The sequence below is a fragment of the Tinamus guttatus genome, unplaced genomic scaffold (genome assembly GCF_059628265.1).
Source record: "Tinamus guttatus ecotype Peru unplaced genomic scaffold, ASM5962826v1 Tinamus_guttatus_pri_ptg000213l, whole genome shotgun sequence".
In the NCBI taxonomy this organism is placed as follows: domain Eukaryota; kingdom Metazoa; phylum Chordata; class Aves; order Tinamiformes; family Tinamidae; genus Tinamus; species Tinamus guttatus.
In genome coordinates this window covers 9,764,925-9,785,063 of record NW_028288747.1, presented here as the reverse complement: position 1 = coordinate 9,785,063, position 20,139 = coordinate 9,764,925, and the positions used below count along the sequence as shown (strand labels likewise).

At 36.7% G+C, this 20,139-nt stretch overlaps 1 protein-coding gene across 8 annotated transcripts in view; it reads right to left on the bottom strand.

The window, feature by feature from the left end:
* Positions 1-165: 165 nt before the first annotated feature.
* Positions 166-20,139, bottom strand: part of FRYL (FRY like transcription coactivator) — a 128,784-nt gene continuing 108,810 nt past the window's right edge. For 6 of the 8 annotated variants that reach the window (XM_088524726.1, XM_088524728.1, XM_088524722.1 and 3 more), the window contains 11 exons: positions 18,986-19,189; positions 17,935-18,105; positions 16,376-16,629; positions 14,164-14,371; positions 12,435-12,584; positions 10,786-10,884; positions 7,742-7,810; positions 4,783-4,800; positions 3,761-3,871; positions 2,589-2,785; positions 166-2,250 (listed from right to left, as the gene is read on the bottom strand). In XM_088524726.1, the coding sequence (XP_088380852.1) occupies positions 1,992-2,250; positions 2,589-2,785; positions 3,761-3,871; positions 4,783-4,800; positions 7,742-7,810; positions 10,786-10,884; positions 12,435-12,584; positions 14,164-14,371; positions 16,376-16,629; positions 17,935-18,105; positions 18,986-19,189 (1,740 nt within the window). In that variant the 3' untranslated portion in view covers positions 166-1,991. The remainder of the gene's footprint in view (positions 2,251-2,588; positions 2,786-3,760; positions 3,872-4,782; positions 4,801-7,741; positions 7,811-10,785; positions 10,885-12,434; positions 12,585-14,163; positions 14,372-16,375; positions 16,630-17,934; positions 18,106-18,985; positions 19,190-20,139) is intronic. The other 2 variants (XM_088524723.1, XM_088524725.1) reach the window with 1 other exon arrangement.

Genomic DNA, 20,139 nt, shown 5'->3' with positions numbered 1-20,139 from the left:
AAATATAGATTTGCCAGGATATAGAAAAAAAAAAAACTTGCCATCCATTAAGATCTGGAAGTCTAATATTGTCAGTGCTTAGCTGACTCAATTATTTAAACACTTAAAATACACTATATATATATATATATATATATGTATTTGTGGCTTGTAAAATAGACAAAATAGATACAATGTCTTTTTTTTAAAAAAAAAAAAAGCTGATAAAAGATGATGTAAATAAAAAATGTAATGCACCACTAAATAAAACTACTTATCCCCTGTAAATACTTATTAAATAATTAAGAACACCATCTACAGTACCACAAACCATCAAAATAATTCAATTTTATCAGGGTCAGGAAAAAAAATACAGTGATTATGGATGTGCCTTGACCAGTTACAGAGCTTGTTAAGATAACATAACTACTGTCAGCAGTCCAACAGCGTGCACAGTGCCTTCAATTAATGCATTTCAGCATAATTACATTTCTAGGGGGGTCCAATTCCCCCCAAAAGGCAGAGCTAAGAATTTCAGTTCTACATTCTAAACTCTGGAATTAGAGCCCATTTAAAAAATCACAGTGGGTAAGAGATGTATATAAAAATACTGGGTGTTCCTTTCAAATCACAGGAGTCATGGGACTACATTCTATTTTTTCTTTGCCTTTTTTTTTTTTTAAATACAAAATGTTATTGGTTTCAACAGAATCCAGTTCATTTTTATGCTACAGACTTTGACACTGAGCTATGAGTATATTGCCTGTTTGCATGTTTTGGTAGTCATTTTTCTTATATAGTCCCACTTCCTTAGGCTGGAGTCCTGAAGACGCACGGTTGTGCCTCAAACTCTTGGTCTGAGCCCTGCAGACTACTCGGGTTGCAAGTCATGCACGTGACTACCACCAGGGAGCTTCCCCCTTCCCTCATAGCTTTGTACACCTACCCTCATAACAGTGCATTGCACAAATGTACAAGAAAAATACTGGTTTTGCACTATACAGTTTCTAGAATATATACAGAATAAAATAAGTTAACTTCTTTCTTCTAATGAGAATTGCTGATGGGCAGCATACATCTTTAATATACATTTTAAAGTCTCTGCAGGCAGCTACTTTTTGGTTAGTCGTTATCAATATTTGTAACATATGCACTGATCAGAGAACTGAGCAGCATTCCAATAAAGTTAACAGATATATTATTTCTTTTAGAAACACTGGGAAATCCCAGTTTAAAATATTATTAAATGTCCTAACATTTACACACTATGAGGATTAGATCTAATAAAATAAAATTTCTTCAAAAATAATCTTGCAGCTCTTTTAAGCATGCTCTGAGACCTTATTTAACAATCACCCATACCATCAAAAAGCAACTGTCACATAGACATACATTCTAACTCACATACATCATTTCCTCATTACAGACAAAAGAAAGCAAATAAAACATTGAGAAGTCAATGGTTTTCGCAGTCATAAGCCATTCTATTCATGTTTGACCACCCATTCTTCATGACATTTCAAAGTGTCTCATTAGGTATTAGTTGATTATATTTACTACTGCTGGAAAGCCAGGAAGCCTTGCAGGTCTTCAGCCAAAATAAAGCAGCCTTGATTTTAGCCTCATCTCACCTGCTTTATATTGATTCAACCTTTAGAGGCTGTTACTGCAAACACCATTTACAGTGCTGTTACAACAGAAAATAATGCAAATATATGCATTATGTTTAAGCCCTTTTCCTTTTGTGTAGTTCTTATATTCGAATAAAAAAAGAGAAATACTACTGCCTGTACAGCTACTGTGTAGAAAGAGCAGTCAAGTAAGATGGTTAACGTCAATTTTCAGATCTCTGGCTTCTGATTAAATAATTTCTTGCTGTGATGAAACCGTGAGTTGGTCAGTGGGGTCACTAGAGGGTCTCCTCTCTCCCCATCTCTTAAAAAAACAAAACAAAAGGTGCTCAATAATAGTCTGAAGCGTCTTCAGCGGGTTCTTCTCTACGTGACAGCTCCTCAGAATCCAGTGCTCACAAGATTTACTCCTGGTTTGATCTTCCCTAGAAGCTGATAGGATTGCACCATGCGTAGAGACTCTCGGATTTCTAGGTTAAGTTCCATCAGTTTTGAGCTGACCTCAGACATATCCTGGTTGGAGCCTACTATGGCAAAGCTCCCAGTCTGACCGAGCGTCTGATGACGGAAATATATGTGCAGCAGGGTTTGAATTGGGTCGTCTTCGGAACTGCCAAAGATGTCGTTGGGCCAAATAGACCTGTAAGGCACAGAATTTTCATTTAAATACTTTTTTCTTAATGTTTTTTAAACAGACGTTTGAACAGAAGATAGAAAAAAATGTCAGAAAAGCTTTTCTTCTGTAGAGTCCTGATAGTTAACAGTATCATTTTCTCAAAGATAAAAACCACGCATTACTGGAATTGTGTTTTTTAAATTGTAAAAAGTAAATGGAAGAGCAGTGATGAAGCAACCAAGGTTGTCCTTTTTAATAAGGGCATCTAGAGAGAGTTCAAAAAAAAAAAAAAAAAAAAAGACTCATGCCTACCTTTAAATTAAGAAGCCCCCTTAGTGAAAGCATAATCCGTACACATTTACCTGAAAGCCTTGACCTGAGCTACAGCTGACACGAACTCTTTGCTTCTCAGGGTTTCAATGAGGGAGTGAATGGCTGTTTCTGTGCTGGCTTGGGAAGCCTCTGCAATCTCGATTTCTTCAATACCGCTGTCAGAGGCAGACTCAGCTTCTTTCAGACAATTCTCCAAAACAGCAAGTTCTTCAGACATATTTATAACCTAAAGCAAGTAGTAAGAGTGAGCTTCTCTAGTTAAACACAGCTTTGGCCAAAGTAACTTTTAGCAGTTACAGACAGTTAGCACATTTTTCCTTCTTTCCACAATCATGAGACATAGAAAAAGCACATCCAGGTTCATGCTTCAGCATGAGTACACAGACAGTTTAAGGGGGGTCTTTAATGTATGTATACACTGGGTATTTGGGCATTCCTCAGGTAAGTTTCACTCAGTCCATCCTAGTCAACTCTTTTAAAATCTGCTTCAGAAAAATGTAATTCTATTCTCCCCATATCACTTGCAGTCAAAATTTACAAGGAGAGTTAAACACTTAGGAAAGTAAAACAAAAATGGTGCTACGACAAGTACAGTCTAAATATGAAGAAAAAATCTGGAACATGGGTATAGTAACCCAGCAGAATATACTGACATATGTGTTATGTGTGCATAGCTGAATGACACTTTTTTTTTTCCCCTAATAATGTCCAGGTGCATTACAAACTGCACTTAAATCGGGCTAAGGTTGCACTGCAGTTGAATGGTGGCTGAAATGATTTATAATTGTATAATCATTTTGTAGTAAGTTTGTTCATAATAGGAAGCACTGTGGAGATGGAAAGGGGATTAATCACAGAACTCTGCTGACTGATCAGACTTGATGCACCTTGATTGTAGCTTGATTAGAACACACCAAGAGTCCTGCTGCAATATTTAAAATTCTCATCACTGGACTCCTGCATTGCTGTCTATTTAAAAGCTTTCAAGTACTACAAGAATCAACATAGCTAATTAGATGTCTGAGAAAATTCTTGCAAGTTCTACTTAAATCTTTTATTAATTGGCTACAAAAAACAGGCAGTACGCTCCTTCAGGTTCTAAAAAGATGTCCCACTGACTAAAATGTTAGCAAAATGTATTTTAAATTGTTTAGCTTTAAAATGTCAACTCTAAGTAGCTAAATGGCATAATTTCCTTTACCTCAGCTTCTTTTCTGATTGTGTTAACTTGGCTGATAAGTTTGCAATAGGCTTGAAACAGAAGCAGCAACTGAAAGTGCAACTTGTACAGCCTCCGACACAGCTCCAGCTCCTGCAAATGCAAAAAGCAACATTATGTTCAGGAAATGCAAAACATCTAATATCCATGACCAGAGAAAACAAATTACAGACAATTTGTATAGAATGTGCAAAATTAATAGTAGTTATTTGCTTACTGATAAAAATACCAAAAAGGTTTACAAGTTAATATAGCAAAAAGCTATGGAAAAGCTTATGAGGGCTTCTAATAGCTCTTGATTTATAAGCAGCCTGATGCTCTTATAGGTTAAATGTTTACTTTTAATAAGAAGTTACATTTCCAGCAAGGGAAAAAAAAAAGATTCAAGTGACATTTTAAAATGTCATGTTCTAAGGAAGACTATAAGATCGCTTATTCTTATTGTTCATATTTTAGTTTTAAATTCATTATCTGATACCAAACATCAACAATTGAGGTGTATAAGTATAGAATCTTTCCTAATTATTAATACAAACATGTAAGCCCAGTATATATAACCTGGCCTTTTGCTTGTAACTATCTGATAGAGGAGAATAATTCTGTAAGAATGCATAAGAATAATGAAAGTTGTGATTTTTCTTCTAGAAAATACCATGATATATTTTTAAAGGAATGAAACAGTAATATTAGCTTATGAAATGTCTTGCTTGCATTTTTATGCATATAAAACTAGTCAAAGTGGAGACAATGTTAATACTGCTTTACATACAGACATAAAAGCTAATGGCAATGGAATAATCTTTTATTAACTTCTAACTACAGTATTCTGTTTTCTACAAGTACCAACAGTTTAATGGGTTAGATTATGCAAAACTGAAGCACACAGTATTGTTGTAATAGTCTATCACAAGACATCATTTTGTCATAAATGGACAAGAGACAGATGGAGACCAGGTGTTGACTAGCATGGTTAAGTATTCTGTAAATTAAGAACCATCACTTACTGCTAGAATTTCCATTTGCTAAGCAAGCAGATGAGCAGGTCACAAAAATAAGAAGGAAGAAAAAAAGACCAAGAATTAGTGTCGGAAATCATTTTAATTAGAGTAAAAGATGTCCCAGGTAAAATGGAGTAAGAAATACAAGTAACATGCTCCAAAGAATGGAAACAAGCAACAGATTGGATTTGAGGTGAAATTACTCTGCCATAACCAACCACAGATTACGTGAGCTTTGCTGTCCCTCAGCTCGAGTAACATAGTTCACCTTACAACCCTTCCTAGTCAGTAGGAATTCTCAATTACACACTCTTGAAGGTAGGCAAGCTTAAGAAATAAAATAAATAAATAAATAATGGTTAAGTCTGAACATCTGTACAATGCCTCTTAATTATTCTGTACTATTGTAGTTTTAGTCAAAAACGGGTTATAGTTTTTAAATTTTTTGCATTTGAGATGTAGTATGTTTAGGAGAGAAGGGCAGGAAGAGAAAATGCCAGAAAACATATTCCTTAGGCTTGGGGCGGGGAGTTAACTTTTGTGTTTGTAGTGCTGAGTGTACTCATGGCAGTCACACGAGTACAGAAGACAAGATAAGTATATGAAGAATGTCATATCAATGTTTGATTACAACAGATAAAAGCAATTAAGGTTTATCAAGCTCATAGTTACAGGCTGTGTGCTTAATGGACTATAAACAACATGTAATTTTGCTATCATATGCAGAGCACAACCATCAAATAAGTAGTTACGTCTGATGCACAGAACATTTCAGAGAGATAATATCTTGAACTGCCAAAGTCAACAAGAATTTTATGGCAAATTTCAATGGAGCACTGAGCCAAGACTTTGAGGAAAAGCAGAGGATGTGAGTCCCAGTGTTCTTTAACCCAAATCTCATTATTACTACAAGGAAAAAAAGGGGGGAATCACACTTTTAGGATAGTTATTCCAAATATTCAAGAAAGATTTTTCTTTAAAAATGGTTTTGTGCATCTTCAGCGACTTTCACATCAGATTTGCTCACTTTACAAATGAGCAGCTTTTTCTAACTCCCAGTGCTGTGCACAAACACAGCCCAGCCAGAGAGGCCAGACGCATTCCTGCAGGCTTGCATGTTATCACTAACAGTAAAAAATCCAACAATTAGATTTACTTGCAAGCCTGCTGGTGATGCACGAGCCAGAATAGAAACTTGCTCTTCCTTAGCTGTATTGACCACAAGGCAAAAAATTAGTATGAAAATCTTATTTCTGTTAGTGAATGAAGAATATCTGTTGAATGGAGGAGCCCATTTTTTTTTCTGAGCAAAACACCACTTAGAAAATGTTAGCATTAATTGGTTGACTGGATAGCTTATCAGCTCCACACTTCATTTCTAATGATCTTATACTTGGTAACTTCTAGTTCTTCTGTAAATCACTATAACCCTCTACAAATAAATTCAGAGTTTCTGTAAAATATGTCTATTTGTGAAGCAGGATAACCACAGCGCTTCCTGAATGCATAGATAGGATACACTGGAATGATTTTAACTGCATCTGCAACACATGGGTCACATTAAGAAATATTTGCCAGTGCTGGACGGCTTTGCAGACCAAAGTCAAAGCAGGTCCTCTCAAATAACCAATGTGCACAGGTCACATCCTAACTCCTTTACAGAGGAGATCCTCAAACCCCGCAGAGCTGTGGAGGAGTAAGAGGAACTGCCTGGATCCTGCGTTCTCCTCCGCCAGCCTCGCTCTGTGTCTGCCAGTTAAGTGAAAGGCTGAACGTGGAGCTCCCTTCATTTCTCTGTTTATCTAGCTGTGTTATGGGAATAGGGGTATTTACCTTCACGGTTATGTTACAGGGCTTTCTCGGTGTATATAAACAACATTGTGAACACAGACAAATACATGAACTGAACACTTTCACCAAGTAGAAGCATGACCAAGTGGATCAATCAGTAAAGTCAGACTGAATAAAAGGAATAAAATTCTCCCCTTTTCAGTTTGGGTTTGGGATGTGTTTCTTTGATGCTCAGGACTCAGGTCTCTTCTATTTAACACAATACACCTTCAATATTTTGGAGATATGTAGTAGTATCAAGGTCTAATCTATTCACTGATACAGCTTTTTTTTTTTTCTTTTTAAATGCTCTTCTCAAAATGTCATTGGGAAAAGGCACTCTGGTTTGCTATCTGTGATTCTGCTGTCTCACATCTTTCACTGTTCGTAGTACAGTACTCTATATGGTAAGGTTTACATCTCTGTATCAGCTATGGATACGGCTGGGATTTGTGTTTTCTTTCTACAGAAAAATCCTAAGCACCTATTGCTTAAAAAAAAAAAAAAAAAAATCCTTGTCCCCCCAGGGAAGAAGCTTGCTACAGCAATTAGCAATACTTAAACAAGGATGACTGTCATGCAAATACATACAAAATATTTAGCTAGCACAGACAGCTGTTTGATTATATGTTTGATTATATTGGATTATGTGTTTGATTATATTTGACAGAAGTTTTTCATGAGATTTCTGCCATACTGCTACATCGCTCTCTACTCCTTCCCACCCAGATAATGGCTCCAGAAAGGTCATGTATATTTATATGGTACTAATTACACTAAATCCAGTAGAGGCTTTTGGCTAGACAGCTTATCTGAGCAAATAAGCAGAATGTCCATCTTTTTCCTTCTAGAAATGGCAGCAGCCTTGCTAATACACAGATGATATCTACTCTGCTTATCTGCTCAGTGTTATTAAGCTCAGACCCCAAGTCTGGCTGCCAACCTTTATTAGAAGAAGCCCTTTGTATTAAGAGTCACAGTATATCAGAGTCACAGTTTCCAAAAGATATCACGATAACTGAAATGAAAAGCCTGTTATACCTTTTTAATCTCTTTTCTAATATTGCTGGTTTTGTGCAACAATTCTATGTTTTCAAATCTCATATCCAGAGGCTCATAAATGAGATGCACCTACCTGAGCATCTGTGTTAGTGCCATGAATGCCATCATCAGTACCAAATGTTCTCTTGCAGTCATCTAGCCACTGCAAAACAAATGTAAACAAGATTGAACCTTTTGAGAGAGAGCAAAGTGAAAAGTGATTAAATTGCTCCAGATACTTCATAGCATCTTGCACATTTTCAGATTAAGTAAATAACTGATTTCTTATCAGTTTCTTACCAGTATTGTTCCCACTAACGACTGCCACTCTGATGGCACCTCCTGGCGGTGCTTAGGGCACCCCATCTGTTAGGAATTTCGTGCAGCCTTGGCTGCCCACATAGGACAGTGCACTTTGGTGTAGATACTGAACAGGGGCAGTGTTAGATGGAAACGCGTTGTGGGGGCGACAGAAAAAGCACCTTCGTTGAATGAGTTGATGTTTTCTCTTTACTTACACCACAAGATTCACACCTGCCTATTCCTCAGCGTCTCAGCATTAATTCAAATTACAGAGTAAAGAGTAATCCTGCTACATTTCCTGGGAGTACTGCAGCAGCAGCAGGAAATGCGGTTGTCCTGCGTGACTACATGGAAATTTGAGGTAACCTCTGCAGCAGGAGCTGGCCTCGCGCGTGGCTCCCGCTGGCCAGGGCAGTGCAGCGCTCCCACGTCACCCAGTGCAATCACACGGCTGCCCCTCGCCTCCAGGTCCTACACCACACACCAAATCTATGGATTTCACAACACAATCTCTTTTTCCTAGTTTTAAATAACCTTGCAAATGTACAGGAGGACTGAATTTAACATGGTTTTGTCGTATAGTACAATCTGGTCACCTCATCTACAGGGTGCCCAGCACGCTCTTCTGCCCAACGTGCAACCAACAGCAGCAACACTGCGCAGATCTGAGCGTGGCAAACCGGAACGCACCGCGTTGAGGTAAGTGCAGGTTATCTTCTGAAATGAAGCACAGCCTCTATACATCCCAGGCAGTACAATTTAGCATACTGTGTGCTTTATATCATGAATCTCATGGGAAACCTTAGTGACCTTTTTCTAACCTTTGTCTGATGCAAGAAAAAGAAAAATGCGATTTCCCATCTGCTCAATTTAATAAAGGTTACTTAGTGAATTAACTAGGCCTCTGTGCTTATCGAGAGGAGAAATGGAATTCTCTAAACACTCGGCTGTCAGTTCCAATTAGTGACATGGAGACCAATGTACACTGCAAACATTTTTCTTCTCATCTGACAGCATTCATCAGTAATAATGGAATATGTTTGCAAGAGGACTAAAAGCATCTGAAATTGGGAAGCTTGTATTTATTTTCACACACTGCTGTTTTAAGATATTTTTAAATCTCAGCACCAGTCTTAGAAAGGGTATAGAATTTTCTTTAGACCTATAATTTTACATGATATACATATAACCTTTTATTTTCTATTACATTTATCTGCTTTGGTATCTTTGCTTCTGTATGAAATCAAATGCAGCTTTAATGGAAGAGAACAGATTAGTAACTCCAAAATGGTGATAAAATTTGCTAAAAAATGGCACAGAATATATATTCGGCACTGCAGAAAGGATCCAGAGTTACTCTTTGGGAAAAGGAATAGGTTGTGTGACAAAATAATCTCCTTTATATGTTTGCTTTACATTGAGTTATTTTTTCCAAGATATCTCCTTACTGAAAGCATAAGCTGGGCAAGTCTGTCCTTACTGTTACTCACAGCATACAGGGGTTTCACATACTGCCCCCACAATGCAGATGTCAAAACCCTCCTGTAATGTAGGTGCCTTCCTTTCTCTTTCTTATCTCAAGCCACAGCTGAGAGTGTCAAGCAACTGCTGCCCAAGCCTCTTTCCAGTTTAAATTCTGCTTCATAGGAATGGGAACGCCACACAGCACTGGTAGCAAGATAGGTTTTAAATAACAACTTTAATTAAAGCGAGTCAATGCACAGACCACACCCCAAACAGATTAGTCTGGTCTCTTCTTGCTTCTATGAGAAGGGCGAGGTGGTGGAGGAATCTTGTTACATGCTTTGCCTAAATACTTCCTTCAGATTAAACAGGATATGTGACAAAATTGTCATCAAATTTTTCTGTTGAAATGACAGAAATCCAGATTTGACCTGAGGGAGTCTCTCTCCATCCTTCCTTCTATTCTGTTTAATAGGATAAATACATGAGAAATATCTTAGAATTAGCTTTGAAAGATTCTTAATTTACATATACTGTATAATGGGCCAAGGGGAAGAATAAGAAGAAAAAGAACTAAAAGCTGAAGAAATAGATTTTTGTTTTAAAAATTTAGAATAATATAAGCTATAAATTTCTAAGCTATAAATTTCCTCTTCCTTGGTGCTGCTTTTTTCTCTTTATAAATGATTGAATAAAAATAAGAACTAGCCAACTGTTACTTCAGAACAATTCCCCCCCTGACCCTGCGAAACCTTATTCCTGCTGCTATCACTCATAAATACTGTAGAGGACGACAGGCTGACCACATAAACATGTTCTTGGGCACCCTTTTGACAGCTTCACAAGAAAAAAATATGTGTTCTTGCGCTGTGATATAATGACAGAAGCCAGAGAAGTCATATCCAGATTTTTTTGTGAGATAAAATGCAAACAAACTCATGATATCCAGCATGGATTTATATATCTATGGCACATGGCAGAACAAAATTAGTTGAAAATACAATTAAATGAATTCATAGCCATCTAAAAGGGATACAGTTTTAACTTAGAACATTGAAAAATCCACCAAGAGGTATCATTTCTTATTGCTATGATAAACTGCAGGCTAAACAAGAGGGAAATTTTATTAGGAGAATTTCTCTATACTGTGTGGGTTAATCCATGCTGATAGGATACATACAAATCTGGGTTCCACTCTATTCTGCCTCAATCAATCTTTCTGCCCGACCCTGAGGCCCATCAGTTAGCCCCTCTGAGCCTCAGTTTTGCTCAAAAAAATAGACAATAGATGTCTGTGTTGAGAGATAAAGACCTTTAATATTTTCTTGATAAGTTCTAATATTTATGTTTGAAAATATAAATCAGACTCACCTGTTCTGCTGCTTCTCTCTTGACATTATAGGTATCCAGGTGTTCCTGGAGCTCTAGAACACTGAATTTCAATGTTTCTAGCAGGCCGCAAGACATCAGCTGAAAGATAAAAGCAGTTACCTCTACAGTCAGATATAATTAAATAGGATTATAATCCTTATCGTCTGTTATGTAAATAAATTATTAGATGAAATTTTATACCACATTTGGGGAGAAAAAGGACCCCATGCAAACTATCTGTGTATATACCATTTATGATGCCACTAAGTTTACACTAGTGCTTGCAACTGTAGCAGCTCCTACAGTTTTGGTTTCAAAGCAAGCAGGGCAGCACCTAGTGAGTATCTGAATGAGATGGTCTTAAAGAGCGAGGACCTGCTGAAGCAGGAGCTCTGGGATATTTAAAGAATACTCTAACATTAATGAACTTTCTCAAAAACATATTTTCAAAATTCCTCTTTCCCTTGGGGACCCACTACTTCAGGAACCAATTACTTCATCTCAGTAAATCTAATACCCAGCAAAAGAAAAAAAGAAGAAAAAAGAAAAATAGAAGAAAAAATAGAAAAAAAAAGAAAAATAGAAGAAAAAATCCAACATTTCAAAGTTTTTCATTTAGATTAGTTTGTTGGCCCAAACTGGACAGGCATGTAAAAAAATCTTATTTTCATCCTAATGCAGATAGCCCTGAGTAAGCGCCAGAAAACTAAAGGTTTGTGCACCATTCCAGGTTACCCATTCTTACTTAATGAAAACTAATCTGATAAACAAGTAGGTCTGTGTCAATTAAATCATCTGTAAAGGAAAGATATATCTACAACATATTTGCCAGTATAACTGCAGTTATGCATGCAGTGTGTGTTTGTGGGGGTGTTTGTATACATACACACGTATGCTTGGTGTTCTAGCTGCACAGTGCACACAGTGGTCCCACTACACTGGCGTAACTCTTCTTGCAGCTTCTTATTCCCAAGCAAATTTCTCTTTCTAGTTGGTTTATGCTGCTTTTAAAGTGGTGTAAGTTAAATTAAAAGCTCTTGAAATTCAAGAGCCATTTCAAGATTGTTTAGTTCCTATATTCCAAAGTGAGCACATGAAGAGCGGAGCTGCCTCTTAGTAACATGGTGCAAAGTTGCCAAGTTGGAAGACCAGTCTCACACTGGGCCAGACCAAAGATCCATCTATCTGAACCATGCTTCCAGCATTTGCTGGAAAGGCAAAGCAGGACAAGTGATGCATTTATTCGAGTGCTTTCTTCACCTCCGCAAACATGTGGTTCTGCCCATACAAAAGTCTATTCAGGGCTATTTCTTTCATGCATTTGCTTAGCTGTTGAACACACACTGCATAATCAGGATGGAGATTCACAGGGTAGGTATCTATCCCATGGAAAAGGATCACCTAGCTTTGGTTTTGTGTGTTTTGATAGGCACTAGCCTAACTTTTTAAATAAAAAATAATTTAGATAATGTTTCAGTTAGTGATAAGTTAGCAACCTTTTAATAGACAAAAATATAACTAACATATTTTATTCAGACACTTGAAAATTTTCCTCCACTTTGCTTATAGATGGTCATATATTTTCTTGTATTTTGCATAAAATGTTTAACTAAACCAATGTTTCAGGACTAAATTAATGAGATTTTTACCGTTTCTGCATCCACAAAGACTGTTGGACATTCTGAACATAACATCATAACTTCCAATGAGCTTTTAAATTTTGTTCCAATTCGCTGTAGACTCTCACCAAGAAAGCTGACTGAATCATTCGTTATAGCCACAAACTTTCTTTGAATGGTCTAAAATGCAAAAAATCAGAAATATTTTATATTATAACCCCTCCTTTCACATTAAGGATTTCTTGGCAACCTATAATCATGACTGCATATACTTCTGCCATTAAATTACAGCAACACAAATTAACACATATTTTATTATGAACATTTACAAAAAGCTATTTCAGAAAAGAACAATAACAACAGCAAAACAAAACACGTAAGTATGGAGAGTTATTCCTTTCTCAGCCTTTAGCATCAGGATATCCTAATGGCTGCATAACTTGATGCCATATAGACAGCAGTTCCATTTGTTCGTTGTTTGTACTGCAGAGAATTATACGTTCAAATTTTAACAAGTCAGACACTGTGAGACAATTTGCCTCCAGAGCTACCAACTGCAGGGTTTTTTCACCTTCTTCAAATACCTGTTTATATACCATGGTTGATTGTGAAGGCTGAATGCTTAATCTAATGCTACACTTTACATTGCTATATAATCTTAGAATGTTATCTATAGAATAAAAAAGCAGAAAGATAAAGATTCGCAGCAACAGGAATTCACTGAACGGTGGCAAAATACTTACCTTAAGGACAATAAAAGGGTTAGGTGCATAGACAAGCTATTCTGTGGACAATCTAAGGTATTGATTTTTCACACATCAGCTACTTCACGGTACTAACCCTAAATCTTCGCATACGTATGGGTTAGATGTGTGACAGTCTGGCAGAACATGAATTGAGTCTTTCACTGAGGTGAAATTTATATTGGGTCTATGAAACACCAGGCAAAATTAACAGTGGAGGAATAGAAAGGATTGGAGTCGGAAGGTTTGGAGTCTGTAGCACTGAATCTGCTATTGCTCACCTGCCTCTCTGTCCCTTTCTGAAGCAGGCTGCCTGTATAGAAAACTGAATGATTGTACTTCTCCCATCTCATAAGAAATTATAAAGAATAATGTATGTCTGAGTGGTACCACTTTGAAAATAAAAAAGGCTAAACATACACACTATATCCCCTATATATAAGGTGGAATGAGTGAGAAAACACAAGCTACAGGTATTCCATGCTGGATACCAGATCCCTGAGGTAAATATAAATCAAGAGAGCCATTTGTAACTTCTGGTTTTAATGGATCTCCTGGAGTTTCAATTCCTTCTCTGCAGAAAAAAAAACTCCTTCTCACAAAGAGAAGCAAGAGATATTCATTAACATTTGTCATGCTGCAATCCAGTAAAAATGAATCCCACAAAAAGCCCAGGAGAAATCATTAATTGTGTAATCAGCTCTGAGTTTGGGTGACGTTCAAAAAATAAAAGGAGAGGAGCAACCTGAACTTAGAAGCAGGAAATAGTGAATAGCTAATTCATTTTCTGAGCAGACTCTCCTCTAGACAATGTAGCAACACAGCAGATATCCTGTGAAAAATTTATGTACGATGATATAAGGTTCTTCAACAACTTTTTGTTCATTTCCTTGCTTCTGGTTTACTTTCAGAGGACTCCTGCTCCCATAATCTTAGAGATTTTGCATTTATAGAGAGTAAGAATATCTTTAAAAAGCAGGGTATTTCAGAAAAACAGTCATTGGCAGCTCACTGACCTGAAACAACCTTGAGAAAACATGAAAGGTGTAGACAGCACAAGAGCCGTCCGTATCTGACAGCATCTGGTTGACGTGGCAGCGCCAGGCCTCCTCCTCGTCGTCGCATGGCGCCGGCTGGAACGCGGCCAGTATGGCAGAAAGAAAGGGGGAAGGAGGCGGCGAGGCCTGTACTTCTGCGAAACCATCCTGCTCTTCCTCATCTTGGCTGGAAGTTAGAAGCAACAGAAATTAGCTTAACAGGAAAAAAAAAATTTAAGAAAAATAAAGTTTTGGTAACAAAAAATAAAGAAATCGGATTGAAATGTGTTTTGCAAAATAGATAATCAACTAAACTAATGATGAACCAAGAAAAGGGTAATAAAATGCAAGACTTGCTCCTACAATATAAAAAGTTACTCATAACCTCAAATGTCTCCAAAGTTTTTTTAAATATGTTATTTTTATACATGTGTACAAAGCACCATCTGCATGTTACACACACATACACACACATAGACCTATATAAAATATTATATAGGCACACCATGCAGAAATAGATATTTTTATTGCCTCAGATAACTGAATTAAGTTCTATTCTTTGAATCTAAACACACAATTCACTCATATCAATGTGAGTAACAAATTCCATCATTCCTTACAAGAAAGGTAAGTACTCTTTTATAGTACAACAATATTTTAAAACTCTCCTAATTAATAGCCATAAGTGAATGAAGATAGATTGCAGCACTTTCATTTTTATGGAAAATCAATTTTATAGGCCTTTGTTCAAATAACATTCATCAATACTACTCCTTTACCTTCATTAACTTGTTAAAGTTTTCTCTGTAACAAGCAATGATACATTTTTGGACAATTCTTCTTTTAAATGCTTGTACAGCAAAAGCACGATGGTTGATGTTCTAAGTATAGATAATTATAGATAATTATTAAAGTATTTTTAAACGCATATTGTTTTTCTCTGTAACAACCACTTCTCACCCACAGAGACATTAAGCATACCTCAAACAAGACTTACATGTATCAGACAGAGTCACTCATACCGCTGTCCTGGGGATGCTGGTTTGGGGGTACATCTATTAACATAGTGCCCATAAAATCTAGGACACAAACCTTTTTGCATATTACCTATAACACTCTCAGAGAGCTATAGAACTTTTTTGTTTCTTTGCTTAGTGTAAATAACGGTGTAATGGATTTTGGTTGCATGATAGGAAAAAAAAAACCACTATTAATTGGTACCAGCCTTTATTTCTTGCAGAGCACATTACAGTACATTTTATATAGGATTATAAGATTCAACTTCCTCATTCCTGCTCCAGTCAAACCTTCTCCTTTTCAAAATCTCCATCCATACCTGCTTGTTTATCTCCAACTCCTTTCTGTAAAAGGTTCCTTAAACGATCTCTCTGATAGAATATACACTGATCTTCCTGTATTATTCAGTCTGAATTTCTGAGCAAATTTTAATTATGAGCAAGCCTATGAACAATCATGCTATTTGGAACAAATGTTTCACTGTTATTATTGTTCTCCCTTCCTCTTAAATGCTATCTTCGAAGAACTTAGGGTTGCATTTTGAATTCGACTCAACCAGCCAAGACGAGCTAGGTCTTTGGCTCTCTCTAGTTATTGTTTTCTTCCCATATTCAAAAAAGAAAACATGTTTAACTTAAAGTGTCTTAGAAGTATATCAGAGACTGCTCAACCTGAACAATAAAAATAGATCTTGGACAAATTCAGACAGATCCTGTACAGCAGTTTTGATCAGAGAAGAGAGCATCATTTCCCCTCTCCTGGGCTATCTGGGTGCCAAAAATACTTTCTGTCATAATTCACAACAGTTCAAAGGCCACTTCACATTATACTGCTTGCGTCTGGTGGCTGCAAGGAAGTGCTCCAGAATTCCCTCTAACTTCTTTTTGGATGTCTATCCTACTGATGGTGTAGGGATGTGCCAGGTTTCTTTTACTCAAGGATTCTCATCTTTTCCTGCACAGCTGTTTTCCCTATTCCACAAACTAGTACTGAGCAAGTACTGAGCTTATTTTGTCAGTAGGCAAAACTAATCAAATATTATTTGGGACCTGCAAATATTATTTTGGAGATCTATATTGTTAGATTAAGAAACACACCAAGAGAAAGCCTACTTGGTTAGACTGACGCATAGCTAACATGCAATTTGTGTAGTTAGAGCTGATGTGAATCTTACCTCGACAAACCAGAGAAGTCAGCTTCTTCTTCTTCACATCTCTCATCCAGCTCTTTCAAAGCAAGAGTGACGTCCTCTTCACAGACAGATTCACAGTAGCTCTCAGGAGCTGCTGGCTCTGCCATTTCTGGAGCCTCTTCCAACTCAAGAGACTCGTGACAGATCAGAGGGTCTTGTTGTTCTTGAAGTGCATATGACCCTGTGTCTTCACTAGCAGTGCTAACCTGTTCATCCCTTACTGCTGGACTGCCTTCCTGTAAATCAAGCATTCTTTATTACTTTTACTGCAGGGCCTTATGTACTCTTATCAGTTAAGAGATCTATAAACAGCTGTTTAAAAATACCCAGTTATACTTTTATCATTCAGCACAAGGACAAGCACTAATAATGTAACTAAACTACAATACAGTCTTAAGCTATAGTCCACTGCAACTCTGCACCACAAAGGCAATTCACCCATTTCCATTAATTTATTTAAAAAAAATACACTGACTTTTAAGTGTAGTGGCAACATAGTCTTTTCATTCTGCAGACAGAGAAAAACCTCATTCAACTATCAGCTCTTGCCTCTGGTATAATGCGTTTTACGGGATGCTGCTGAATCACAAAATTGTTTTACAGCCCAGTTTAAACCCCATGTTCTGTTCAAGATTCGTATTAAAATACTAGAGTATTTTGGTGAATGTTTTCACTTGGGTTATGAGAAGTATAGTGATCTCATAAAGGAAGCTGCAGAAGGACAGTGAATCTAGAGTACAAAGGCAGTCTCGAAAGAAATAAGAAAATGCAAAAAAAGGAGTTATCGCTGAGACTTTACCAGGAGCACACAACAAAGACGGGATAAAAAGTTCTCCTAAAACAAGCAACAAGTCACTCTGAATTCAAGAGAAAAAAAACCAACATGTTTTTATCTGCAACTGTTAAATACTGTAGGAACATAACAGATTATAACTTTCATTTTAAATTAGTCTTTGTGATTTTAAATTATTCGAGGATTTAAAAAATATTATTCAAGAAATTCAAGTACTCACAGATTTTCAGGCGCCCATTAGCTTGAAATCTGTCTCACTCCACACAGGCCTTTCCAAAAAAATATACACTAGCTTCTGTGGTCCTTTTTAAGGGATTATTTGATTGAACCAACTGCTAACACAGCTGGCCTGAGGTTTTATTCCCACATAGCACCAATCACATTAACCCAAAGAAAGCAAAAAAGGAAATAAAAAAGTACTTGAAAGAAAACATTGCTCAGGAAGGATTTTAACTGTATCAAGGAAAAGTATCTTGAATATTAGCCTATTTCATTCTGCACCACAAAATGCTCATTATCAGCCCTTCAGGAATATTTTTAACCTGTAGTGAGTTCCCTCAGTCCAACACAAACAGTTTTCATTCTGAGGGAACATTCTGTAAGAACACTTCAACAGGTTAGAAATATTAAAAGCAAATCAAATAATCAGTGTAACAGATGAAAATTCAGACGAAAAGAAAGTAAAAGCTGCTACAAAACACTAGAAGGAGCCCAAATCAGCCATGCACCAGCCCACATTTCTCCCCACCTCAGGCAGCTGGTTGCTAGAGTTATCTAGAGGAGAAGCCTCCAAACTTGGGGTTTCAGTTCTGATTTGAAGCACCTCTTCTGTCCCCACACTGCTAGTGGAATCTTGAGATTGAAGTGATAAACCAGTATGATCGGATATAGTTTCATCTATGGCAGAATCGTTGTTTAACTAAGGCAGAAAATAAAGAAATGTGATACTCATAATAGTTCACTGAACGTATAAATTATAGAGAAAAATACATTAGTTTTAGAAAGACTGAATTAACATTTGAATTTATTTACATATCAAGTTTAACAACTTTATACTAGACTCATTACAAGCAACGCAATCCATTTCTGTAACATTTCTCTTCAACATTTGAGGTTATGTCTGGTGTACAGGGATATTCTCTCTTTTTTTAATAGGTCTTGGCACTAGCAGAAATGCTCAGCTAGAAACACTGAACAACACAGCTCTTTCTTCTGGGCAATGTTAACACAAACTTTGCTTCAAGTCTTAATAGAAGCATACTATCTCTATTGCTTCCCATCTCCTTCCCTTAGTCACTTTTTTCCTAATTCAATTTTTGTAATATCAGGAGACTTCTGAATAGGCAACTTTTGTAAAATTTTCCTCATTCATATGTATAAATGCTTCAAAATAAAATTTGGCAATTTCAACGGTAAAAAACAACCAAGGCTCCCATGGAGATCACTTACTGTTCAGGCCTTCACTATTTTAGGTTTTTTTTGAAGCTAAGAATCCAGAAAGACACATACTTTATATGCATACATGCTATTTTATGTTTATATTTAAGCAAAAATAGCAAGTATTCCAATTTTAATACAATATTCAAAGAAGATGAACATTGTACTAGAAGTATATTTATTATGTATTTCTGGTAGGGTAATTTTTTCCCTTCATTGATGTGACTGAAAAAAAGAAGCGTAACCACATTAGTTTTCTTCAAAGCCTCTGTTCCTCTGGATGATAGTGCAAGCCATCCCTAGCCATTAAAAATGCAGGTGGAAGTTAAATTCTCCGATCCTTTTGCAGGGAAATGACTTACCATCTGTGAACGAGAGAGTATCTGACTTGCAGTTAGTGCTGCTTCTTCTTCTGAAGACTCATCAGTATCTTCCTGGTTAGTGAGGTTCAAGCTGGGAGTGCTGCCAGAGTACTGACACTCCTGCAGGGACGGGGTGTCTCCTTTGTCAATGCTGTCCAGAGAGCGCCTGCGAACGCCCCAGTTGAAGTTGTCCATGCTTTCACCCTGCAAGCAAAGAAGTTTACACACATATATACGTATGAATTGAAACGCAATAAAATTAATACAAAAATGCAACAGAGAAGACAAGTGCCAAATGCATTATGAGCAGAGTTTCAATCAGCCCTTTAATTTTAATAAAATTTCAATACCTTGTTAAATTATGTTTTTAGACAAAATATATGGCAAATGAAGTATAATTCTTTTGATTATCTTCTTGGGAAGTAACTCAATATATAGTCTATGTAATCTTAAAGTATAATTTTTATATATTTGTCTAGAAATACAAACACACCACAGACAACAACAGATGAACAAGCCATGGCACCAGGCTGCAACTTACCTGCAGCTCCTGGTTAGCAAAAAGGAAAACACATATAATTAGAAAGAACGAGGACAAACACTTAAAAATACTCTAGATCCAGGGAAAAATGTTTTATTACATAGGATTTGCCAGCAGTAAAAGACTGATTCAAGCTCTGAAAAAAAGCTTTAGTCAAAAAAGCTAATGTTTAATATACTTTAATTTACTCATGAGAGATCAATTATTTAAAATAAATAAATAAAACTGATGACAAAACACCAAAGCCAGCATGCTTATGGTACAATTTTTTTTAGTGGAACACAGAAAGCAACTGTTTTAACAAACATCAGTGAAATTCTTCAGCTAACATACAGGAATCTCAAGTGACCACATCCAAATGGGAATGCATCATCATCATTAATTTTATTCAGGCTGCAGAAAGACTGATGTCTTCATTTACTGTTCTACTATCAGGTATTATGTGTCAGTTTTATGAAAATTATGCTACATATCAACAACTGGATCCTCTCTGCTTTCACACACCAGTGCTGGAACACTTAGTATGATAAATGGTTGGAAGCCAAGTGAAATCTGTGTCTTAAGTCACCATTTGTAAATTCCTGAGTACAACAACAGTCTTTGAAGTACTTTG